Below are 10,962 nucleotides of genomic sequence, written 5' to 3' on the forward strand. Positions count from 1 at the left end.
GAATATAGTAAAAATAATAAAAGGTGATCCTTTAATCATCTCGTCATTTAGTAATTTTTGATTGCAAGGCTAGCACATGACACTTAAGCATGGAGGAGCAAAGGGCATAAGAATGTAGTTGTGAAGTGATCTGATTTTCTGGAGTAAATCTTGCCTTATGGTGCTACTCTGTATTTAAATTTGCAGATTTATTCCAGCCGGGATCTTGAGGAATCCATAAACAAAATAAGAGAGATACTATCAGATGATAAGCATGACTGGGAACAGAGAGTTTCTGCGGTAAGTAGTGAACTTAGACATGAACTTTATTATTATGAGGTTTTTCTGCACTGAGCTTAATCCCATGAAGAGGGTACTGGGAGAACCTCAGAGTATGTCTAGAACATGTTCTAGTGGTGAACATCTGTTACATTACCCCAAGCTTGGGGAAAATGTTTCCTTATGAGACAGAATTTAAACCTTATCTGTGAAGGAAAATGCTGTTTGATATATGAGAATCTGTTGAGATAGGATCAGGTTGAACTGGAAGTCATACAGCAAATCCAGATATAGAACTTGAAATTTGCTAGCAGATGCTGAAATAAGAATGTCGGAAGTGATATTTAGAATATCTTAAAACTTCCTGATGAGGCGGAAAGTCACTTTGCTTATAGAGAGCTAATTTATACTTTTGCAAAAGAAGGTATAAAGTAATTCAGAAAGAATTTGCACACTTAAGTTTTGAATAAATAAATGGGACTGTGGGAAATACGGAAGTGGTAGCAGCAAACAAACAAAACAAGTGAGCTTAAGTGGAGGCACTGTACAGATGCGTAAGTATACATGAGGGCCTGTGAATGTGTCCAAAAGAATGTCTATAGGATGATACGGTGATCCCTGTAATATTAATAGAAAATTTCCCATTTTGATGGGGTCAGGGTTCCACTTCTAGTACAACCAGATAATAATTTTAATGAAGTCAATGGACATCTTCTAGATATGTCAGTATTACTCAAATCTGAATATGAACCATGCCCTTTAAGTCTAGTAATCTTTTTGATACAACAGTCAAGTGTAAGAGGACCTAAGCTTTAGAAGCTGCTGTTAGGTGGTTTCTAAGGGGAATAGAGGAGAGCTTTTAAGATATATTTTGGCTTAAAAAGTAATGTTTGGATTATTAACAATCAATTTGAGCAGCTATATACAACAATTACGAATTTCTGTAACAGCTAGTTGTTTACATTATCATACTTAGTATGTTAACCTAGGAGTTGAATATAAGATCTGAAATAATAGAATTGCTTGGACTTTAAAAACCATTGTACAAGGATCCTGGAAACTAAGTATCAGCCTTGAACATAACTGACCTGGTATTTATTGCTCATTAAAAGTCATTGCTTTCTTTTATGGTGCTCACAGTTGAAAAAGATCCGCTCCTTACTTTTGGCTGGAGCTGCAGAATATGATAACTTCTTTCAACACTTAAGACTTTTGGATGGAGCATTTAAATTATCTGCTAAAGACCTGCGGTCTCAAGTAGTACGAGAGGCTTGTATCACACTGGGGTGAGTTCACTTTCTAAATACACTTGAACTGTGATGTAGAAAAAAGGAACAGGCACTGGTTAAAACACATTTAGGATATAATGTGGGCTTCTAGTACCACCTGGTTATAGGTAGAACATGCTTTCGGTACAGCTGTTTAAAACCACATCCATGTAGGCTGCTAATTGTAGTTCTGTCAAACCGCGTTCCTGAGTTTAAACGATGCTGATTTGAGACATGCTGAATGAATGAGCAAGCCAGGCATTCATGCACTGAGTAGGAAATGATTGAACAATAAAATTGAGAATGTGTCTGTTTTGTTCTGGCTTGGGCTGAGCTAGTTTTTAGTTTTAACGGTTTATCCTTTGTGAAATACTTCAGGAAGAAGGGCACTGAAGTGTTATTTACAGCTTTTTTGAAATTTCTGCATCTTAAGGCAAAGTAGGCAGATTCAGAGAAACTATAATATAAACTAACAAGCTCAGAAAAATACATTCTTTCAGCATGATCCCATTTGATAATAAATTTTTAGCTGTGCTAGTTATTTTATTTTATGCTGAACTTAATGTTTCTCAGAGTTCAGATGGGTATAGTACAGGCATTTGAAGGGAAAGTAAAGAAACTGGTTTTTCAAACGTGGTGTTTTCTCCCCTTTGGAGTTGGAGTGGAGTTGACAGTTATGAAGACTGAGATGTCAGATGTGCTTGTGTCAGATTTCTGTAGAACTCGCTTAATCCTCAGCATGACTTACCAGCATGACTTCATTCTGTTTTTCAGACATTTATCATCAGTTCTGGGAAACAAGTTTGACCATGGGGCAGAAGCCATCATGCCAACAATTTTTAATCTAATTCCGAATAGTGCCAAAGTCATGGCCACTTCTGGTGTTGTAGCAGTTAGATTAATCATTCGAGTAAGTATACATCAAAAAAGAACGATGTTGTTATTTCCAAATACTGTGGTGTTTGAGGAAGTATGAATGTTGCTGCAGTGAAAATTAGATTAAGTGCCTAATCTACTTACCTGATTGTGCTGTGCTTGGCTGTCTCAGATGTCATGCAGCTTTGTGTAAATGATGATAGTTAAACCCTGCCATAATAGTAGGAAAAATGTTTGTTTGCAGAGTAAGATATTTGCATTCCTCTAAGAGCTGAGCAAACTTTTTTCTTTGAATGGGCTTTAAACCTGCCTTGCAGGACACACTCATCCTCTTAATTATGCTCTAAAACTCCTCAGACAGTGCATGTTTCCTAAAACCATTAGGTCACAAAAGTGGCTTCTGTCTAGTGATTCACTGGGGAAGCTGTAGATAGCCTGATAGCTTTCAAGTTGTCACCACTGGCAGTTTAGATCCTATTGCAGTGACCTCAGCTCTTTGATTCACTGCAGCCTGTCATCATAGAAAAATAAAATATTAAAGATATTTTAACAAATAAAATATAAAATTTTCAATAATAAAAATATCTGCCCATATCTTAGTGTTCCTTTACTTAGCAGTTCTGTTTTTAAGAATTGCACAGAATATCTGCATGCTGGGTCAGATCACTGAAAGAGATAGATAGTTTTTCGTTCCATGGAACTGTTGTGCAAAGTTTTCTCCCTGTTTGTGTTTGTTTTCCTCTAGCATACACACATCCCTCGATTAATACCCATCATAACCAGTAATTGTACCTCCAAGTCTGTGGCAGTTAGAAGGTAAGCCTTAAGTTTGAATTTACTTTTTCTTTTTTTTTAAACCAGTAAATAGGTTCACTTGTACTTTCTGATAACATTTGTGGCTTTGTTTTTATTCATGAAAAGGGTTGATATGCACGCTTAAAGAATGCATCTCTCTCCCCCCCATTAATTTGGATCGAATTCAAAGTCAGCTATCTTGTATAAGTCTCAGTACTGCAGAGAAATTACTTTTCCACGGAGAATTTTTTTTTTTTAACTGAACTTTATGCTTACGTGTCATTATAACATCATATTATTTTGGCTTCTTTATGGACATGTTCCTGTTCTCCACTACTAGCAGTTACAGTGACATGTTTTCTTTGAGACAGTCAGCAGTAGTGTTCTGTGATAGCATCACCTGAATTTGGACTGGATATGTTAATGGTCTTCTCTGCACTTAAAATCTAAGTGTGCTTCAGCCCGCTACCTCACTGGGAGGCTCTTATCCAGTCCATGTAGATTAGCTAGTTCTCTTCCACTTAGGCAAAAAAGGCTTTGTGGTTGCTGAATTTGGTGACAAACCTTGAACAAATAACAGCGCACTCATGCCATTGTTTCTTGAGATGAGGAAGGGAGATTAAATATGAAAAGATCTGTCTCCACATGAAGTTAAATGTGAAGTTTCTCGTGTGAAGCCTTAAAAAGGACATAGTATACAAAGCATGGATATTTTGGGCCTGTATCCTGTTTAATGAAAGGGGCTTTCTGGATTGTTCTGTGAAGCCCTATTTCCAGAGTTTCTATATCGAGCTGACTCCAATTACTATTTCAGACTCTTTATTGATAGCTTTTGATGTTCATGTTTTTATCAGGGTCGTTACTGAATTCTAAGATCCCAGAAAACTTAATAACAAAAGATAGCTTTTGTTCAAAGGCAGGTATGGCAAAGTCAGTGTGTCTCTGTTAACTCTGAGAACTCAGCATTTCTTCTCTTTCTTCTCTCAGGCGCTGTTTTGAATTTTTAGATTTGCTGTTGCAGGAGTGGCAAACACACTCCCTAGAAAGGTAAGCTCTGAAAACAGGAGGCTTAATGATTTCCTGCGTATGTCTGGGGGGTTAATTCTGGAGAAAGCATAATCTAGGAGGTGAGATTGTATCAGGTAGCTCTTACGGAGATATTTTTGCCACAAAAAAGCACGTACATACGTGCATACACACAGTTTATTCTGGTAGTTCTGGCAGTCAGAGTTCAGTGAGTCTATCTCCTATGCCAGCCGTGGAAAACCTGGCTGAGTGAATCCCTGAACTCAATGGATTTTTTTTTTTTTCCCCCCTTTTGTACCATAAAGTGCGATGATGAGGTGAAGGCTACAACACATCTGTCAGGAGGGTCTGAGGCTTCTACAGTACTTCAGACTAATGAACAGTTAAAGTAACTGGGGAGGAGGAGACTGGGACACAATTTCCTTAGCCCTAGACTGCACAAGACTATCTAAGGGTTAAGAGAGTGTTTTTGTACCCAGGCAATTTCTATAGCTAGCTAAAGACTGACCTCTGAAGAATGCTGCTTGACTTTTCCTAGTCAGCTGTGTGGGTGAGATAAAACTGATTCATAAGACCAGATAAATAAATAAAGGCTCCGAAGGATGTTACATGGAAATGGGAAGATGTGATGAACTGTTGTTCTTGACCAAGGCAAAATAAAATTACTTGTTTGTATGTCGCATCTTTTTGTACTGGTGAATAATGTTTTCCTTATTTCAGACACATATCAGTGTTAGCTGAAACAATAAAGAAGGGAATTCATGATGCAGACTCTGAAGCCAGGATAGAGGCAAGAAAGTAAGTGGATGCTGTTGTCGGTGTCTTGTCTTCCTCTCCTTCTTTGCCCCTATTGTGTTATCAATCGTATTGCATGTTGGGGACTGAAATCCAGACAAGTTAGGTTGTCCTGGCAGTTCATGCCAACTTTGCCTTGGCTTCAGTGGGAGTGTGTATTTCAATGAGATGGTGTACTTCAGCAGGAGATGTCACATGAGGTTGATCACATGGGGCTGATTTATGTGTGTATTGCATCTTGTAATGGTGTTTCACTTGTAATATTTTATTACCTTTTTATCTGTCTGAGCAGGTGAGTAAGAAACTAGAGTAGAGAACTAATGACTTTGTCTTTCTTTTTGAGGTTTGTGTTGCTTGCAGTTAAATGAGATTGCTTCTGTTTAGTACAAAAATGTTGTTATTTCTGATATATTTTTTTCTTTTTGGTCTGTGTGCAAGACCTAGGATGGATCAATGCTTGGCACAAGTAGAAATTGGGAGAGGAGTGATTGAGAACCCTGCAGAAAGGGATCTGGGGATGCTGAGTGCAGTGTGCCCTGGCAGTCAAGAAGGCAAACTTCATCCTTGGGTATATTAAATACAGTATAACCAGCCAGTCAAGAGAGGTGATTATCTTGCTGTATTCAGCACTGGTGTGGCCTTATCTTCTATACTATTGTGCAGTTCTTCAGTACCAGACAGTTGAAGAAGGATGTGAAGGTCCTTGAACTGTGTCCAGAGGAAGGCAACAAAGCTGGTGAAAAGGTTGGAAGGAATGACCTCTGAGGAGCAGCTAAGTCTTCTCTAGGCTGGAGAAAAGGAGGCTGCAGGGTGACCTCATTGCTCTCTACAGTTTTCTGAGGAGGGGAAGTGGAGGAGGGAGGTGCTGATCTTGTCTCTCTAGTATCCAGTGGTAGGATGAATGGGAATGGTTCAAAGCTGTGCCAGGGGAGTTTTAGACTGGAGATTTTGAAGCATTTCTTTACTGAGGGGGTGGTTAAACACTGGAACAGGCTTCCTAGATAGGCAGTTGATGCCCTGAGTCTGTCAGTGTTTAAGAAGCATTTGGACAATGCCCTTAATAACATGCTTTAACTTTTGGTCTGCCCTGAATTGCTCAGGCAGCTGGACTAGGTGATTATTGTAGGTCCTTTCCAACTGAAAAAATCTAGTCTATTGTCATTTGCTACTCTTGAAATAAAAGTCCTTGTGCTAGTACACTCCTAACTGGTATCTTAAATTAAGGAAATATTTTATTACACTGAAATAATATCTTTGTGTGTATCTATGGGAAACTTTAATATTTGCAATTAATTTTCATCTGTTGAAGATCTCTTGCATTTCCATTACGTGATTTTATTTATGTTAGCATGCTGATGTGCTAGGATCATGCTCTCCTGGATAAAACACTGCAGAAATTTATTTCTTCAGAAAGAGGATATTGTGAAACATGAAATCAATGAACAATAGATTTTATCAATCTAAATGCTGCATTGTAAGCAGAGGTGTTTCACAGTAGGACTGTTTGAAACCCTTTGAAAGGTAACGTGTCCGTCACTGAAAAATACAGTAGGCACTGAGACTTTACAGGAGGTGACTAGTTAAGCTGAATAGACACCAAGGGGAAGGGCATGAGCCTTCAGAAAGCTTACTTAATTCTCTCTTCCCATGTTTCTTAATTTGCAGTGTGGGTGATTGTAAGACAGAATTTTGTTTCCTTCTAGTGATATCAGAATGCATGTGACTCCTGAGGCTCTGAGGACAATTCTTGATTAATTTGATGTAACAATTTTACTCTTAAACTGCCCATTAGTTGCTCTCTGAAAAGTGCTGAGAGTCTTCATCTCCTTTGTGATGAGAATGAATGGTGTTTAGCTGTGAGCCAGGAGTCTTGGACCAGAGAAGAATTCTTCCCTCATCTTAAAATGCTCTTTTATTTTCAGCATGACACTGATTGGAAGTCTATAGGAACATCTCTTTCCTTTTCCTTGTTATTTTTTCCCAAAAAGGCACTTAACAGCCTCAGCTCAGTACAGATTTGTCTCTGCAGCATTGTAGGAGAGCTGTTTGATAAACTTAGGGAAGCAAACAACACCCACTGGTGTTTTCCTGAATCAGGCCCGTGCATGTGTGTTCTGCTTTTGGCATGTTTTTGAAGTAGGTATTGAGCATCCAGTCACAAACTAGTATCAGTCTAGTAGGCCTACCAGCTCCCGTGTATGATAGACAGCCAAAGGGATGAGGGTTGCTTCTGTAATAAAGCTTTATTGGCTACTTGTGTTTTTACAACACACCAAATGGTGCATTCCTCTCTTACTATTTTCATGTGGTTTGTCTTCTGTGTGCCTGTTAGAATGGGTTGAAGAAAGTGATGTTAAGTGTGTCGTAGGGGCTGTAGATGGTTAAAATGACTGGTATAATGAGCCAATAATGCCAGTAGTGACAAGGGTTCTGACTGTACCTGTGCTCCGCTACCCCCTAGAACATGACAAAGAAATATTCACTGTATTGTGCCTTATTTCCAGGTGTTACTGGGGTTTCCACAGCCACTTCAGCCGAGAGGCAGAGCATTTGTACCACACCTTGGAGTCTTCCTACCAGAAGGCTCTGCAGTCACATTTGAAGAACTCTGACAGCATCGTGTCCTTGCCACAGTCAGATCGCTCTTCTTCCAGCTCCCAGGAGAGTCTCAAGTAAGTCCTTTGGTGTCATTGCCTCTCAATTTAGACAACTCTGGCTAACTCCATTGAATTGGAGGGAGCAGTCACATTGCTGTGTCTCATCTGGTCATTGTTTGGCCTCAACACTTGTTACTCCAGATAGTTCATTTTTTTTTTTGTTTAGCTAACATTGCATTAAAATAAAAAGCCAGCAAAATCGATTATTGGCTTAAAAAAAAGTTATCTTGACTCCATAAATAATAAATAATTCCAGGTGCACTTAAAATAACACTTGGATTGAAATTTTGTGTTTAGCATTAATTCTTGAGGTGTAAGTCTGCCTCTTTCCATATAAGAGAGGAAAAAAAAGAATTCTTAAATTAAACTTGAGTTGAAACTGCAACTCTAAGTAACTCTTCTATTGAATGTATGTATTTTAGCTTCTCTTAGAGATACTGTCAGCATAGACTCCAGATGTCTACAGTTTAAGTGTAAGGCCTATATGAAAAATACCTGTAACTTATTGATGTAACTTTTAAAATCTACAGAAAGTATTCTTAAAATCTCTTAGTCAAACAATGTGCATACGAATTTTGTTCTTAGTGCTTTTGTGAAGAACTTCATAATGGTACCATATTTATTCTTGAACAATAAATATTGTTAGTCTATTCCAATATATAAATAACTTTCTATCAGCTCAGTTTGTTTACTGTGGGAATAAATAGCACAGTTACTGATAACTATGAAATACTAGTTTTGTTTTAATAAATATTTATTTATCTTCTAGCCGTCCTTTGTCTGCCAAAAGAAGTCCTACTGGAAGTACTACATCTAGAGGTGAGAACGGGAGCTGAAAACTGTGTTCTTGTGTTGCTGAGGAAATGTGATGAATTAGAATGAGAATTTCAGACACTATGATGTGCAAAGAACGACTTTGATCACAGTTTACTGCTCCTTAAAATGGCAACTAAGAATGTGAAATTTTTAATTAATTTTGTATTGTACACCATATACTGTGCATCAACTGCTGATATAATGATGCTTTTTAAAGTTAGTAAAGCACCTGTCGCTTGCACCTGAACGGAAGGCTAAAAAGCCTTGAAAACTGTAGCCAAGGTATGTTTAGCTGTGCAATAAACTACTGCTGATGCTAAAACATACATAGTCTAATGATGCATTCTGCTTCACAATGTACTATCATTTATTATCTGTGGTTTCAGCATTTTCTGGAGGCACCGTCTGCACATGAGTCCTACAGTGTTAAATTCCATTTTGTCGCTAATCTGTTTTTACTGTTGGATGGAATATTTATGTGCAGCTTTCCTGTCCTAAGTAAATGCATACAATAAATAATAAATTTTAATACAAAATATAGTAGACAAAACTTTGTTGGTAAAAGATAACCTGCCTTCTACACCAGAACAAGATTGGGTTCTGGCTGGCTTGTGTATGCAATACGCTCTGAGACCTTTCATTCAAGGAGTTATTGTTGTGTTGCCTACTTGATTGTGCATATAAATGCACGTTTGCTTGCAGCTGAGTAATCAAGCTTCATGCTTAAGAAGGTAAGCATCCACAAAGGATGGGAAAAGCAGTCCTCATGAGAAGATGAGGTGTTGGAAAGGAAATTAGTAGAACCTGGACTGAAGGACTTGCAGGTCTGTTTTGGCCAGCAACTCACAAGCTGGTGATGGGTACTGTCATTGAACTTTCGCATCTAAGTTCTGTTAGAAATTTCTTTATTACTGGCCTAGCAGCCTTTTTGATCTCAGTATTTAGGTTAGTGACTGATAAAGTTCTTAGAGGTAGCATCAGGTTAGCTTTGAAATATCTTTGCAGGCAGTGTGGGGAAGCCTACATTGCCCTGATAAAGCATTCTTAGTTAGGTATTTCGGTGCCAGCAAGGAGTGTTAAAAATAGTACGTTAAACTGCTTGTCAGGCTCTTTGAAGCACACAGATAAAAAAATTAATCTTCTTTATTCTGGATCTCCCAATCCCATCTGCAGCATCTACAGTAAGTACAAAATCTGTGTCAACACCAGGATCTCTGCAGCGATCCCGCAGTGACGTCGATGTGAATGCAGCAGCTAGTGCCAAGTCAAAAGTGACGTCTTCTGGAGCTTCCACCCCCTTCAGTTCTGCTGCAGCCTTGCCCCCAGGCTCATACGCATCACTAGGTAAATCTACGTGTTCTACTCTTGCAGTTAGCTTTCTTTACTAGTGGAAAGTGCCTCGTAGTTTTATTTGAATATCGAACTCTAACTAGAAGAATGTATCTCTGAGATAGTTACCAGCTCTCTAGGATCAGTGTGTGATCTCTTGCCCTTTGGGATTAAGGAAAAAATTTGCAACAGAACTGACTTGAAGCAACTTCTTAGGTTTTGAATTGCATAATAGTCTGTGTCTTACTCTTCTTTCTGGGAAAAGCAGATCTTAGTACGACTCTGGGGCGTTGTTGAGGAAATACTGCTCAATTCCTTTGTTCCTCAGTCTCTTTTCCTTATCTTCCTTCCCTCCTTTCCTGAAACTGGCTTTTTATTAACTGTTTTATCTTTTGAAGGGACGATGTTGAGGAAATACTGCTCAATTCCTTTGTTCCTCAGTCTCTTTTCCTTATCTTCCTTCCCTCCTTTCCTGAAACTGGCTTTTTATTAACTGTTTTATCTTTTGAATAGTACATCTGAGTTGAGTTTGATTGCTTTCTGTTTTACAAAAGAGAGAGATGTAAAAGCAAAGAGAAGTCATCTGCCTTCTAATTTCATCATACAGGATATAAGTATCTGTTCCTTATGCTGACTCTTTCTGGACTATAGCCACATGTCACATTATTCTCTTAGAGCATCGCATATCACTTTCAGGTGCCTCAGGGTTTCTTACAACAAAGTTTGCATTTGATCTTTCTCTCTTGGAGATGCCATTGAAGGAGGCATGGAGGAGGAAATGCAAGGCGGTGATTGACACCGTATTTGCAGAGCTCAACTTGGTTATGATCAGCTCAACAGAGCTGATCATCTGAGCTAGTTTCTCTTTCTGCTGTTTTCATACTAATCTAATTCCAGACTTTTCATTGATTTACTTTTACAAGAGGGAGAAAAATAAGAAATTGGTGATCTTGATTTAAGCTATGTAGATTGTCTTCACTGAGTTAAGAAGTTTCTTCTCCTTACTGTAGGGCATTTGATCTTTAGTCTGATGTTTGGTGAATTACAAAGGGATGGTTTCTGTAGATTCCTTTTGTGGACACATTTCTTTCATATCTGAAATGTTTTACCTTGTCTTAAATGTGTTGGATGCATTTGGTTCA

General features: G+C 38.4%; 1 protein-coding gene across 1 annotated transcript in view; it reads left to right on the forward strand.

The window, feature by feature from the left end:
- The window catches only part of CLASP1 (cytoplasmic linker associated protein 1), a gene marked incomplete at its 5' end in the record, with an annotated part of 127,845 nt that overhangs the window by 35,674 nt on the left and 81,209 nt on the right, over positions 1-10,962 (forward strand). The window contains 9 exons of the mRNA XM_010018970.1: positions 187-279; positions 1,399-1,544; positions 2,301-2,436; positions 3,148-3,218; positions 4,185-4,244; positions 4,944-5,021; positions 7,523-7,690; positions 8,445-8,494; positions 9,665-9,835. Of these exons, the coding sequence (XP_010017272.1) occupies positions 187-279; positions 1,399-1,544; positions 2,301-2,436; positions 3,148-3,218; positions 4,185-4,244; positions 4,944-5,021; positions 7,523-7,690; positions 8,445-8,494; positions 9,665-9,835 (973 nt within the window). The remainder of the gene's footprint in view (positions 1-186; positions 280-1,398; positions 1,545-2,300; positions 2,437-3,147; positions 3,219-4,184; positions 4,245-4,943; positions 5,022-7,522; positions 7,691-8,444; positions 8,495-9,664; positions 9,836-10,962) is intronic.

Source organism: Nestor notabilis, unplaced genomic scaffold (genome assembly GCF_000696875.1).
Source record: "Nestor notabilis isolate BGI_N333 unplaced genomic scaffold, ASM69687v1 scaffold6577, whole genome shotgun sequence".
NCBI classification, from domain to species: Eukaryota; Metazoa; Chordata; class Aves; order Psittaciformes; family Psittacidae; genus Nestor; species Nestor notabilis.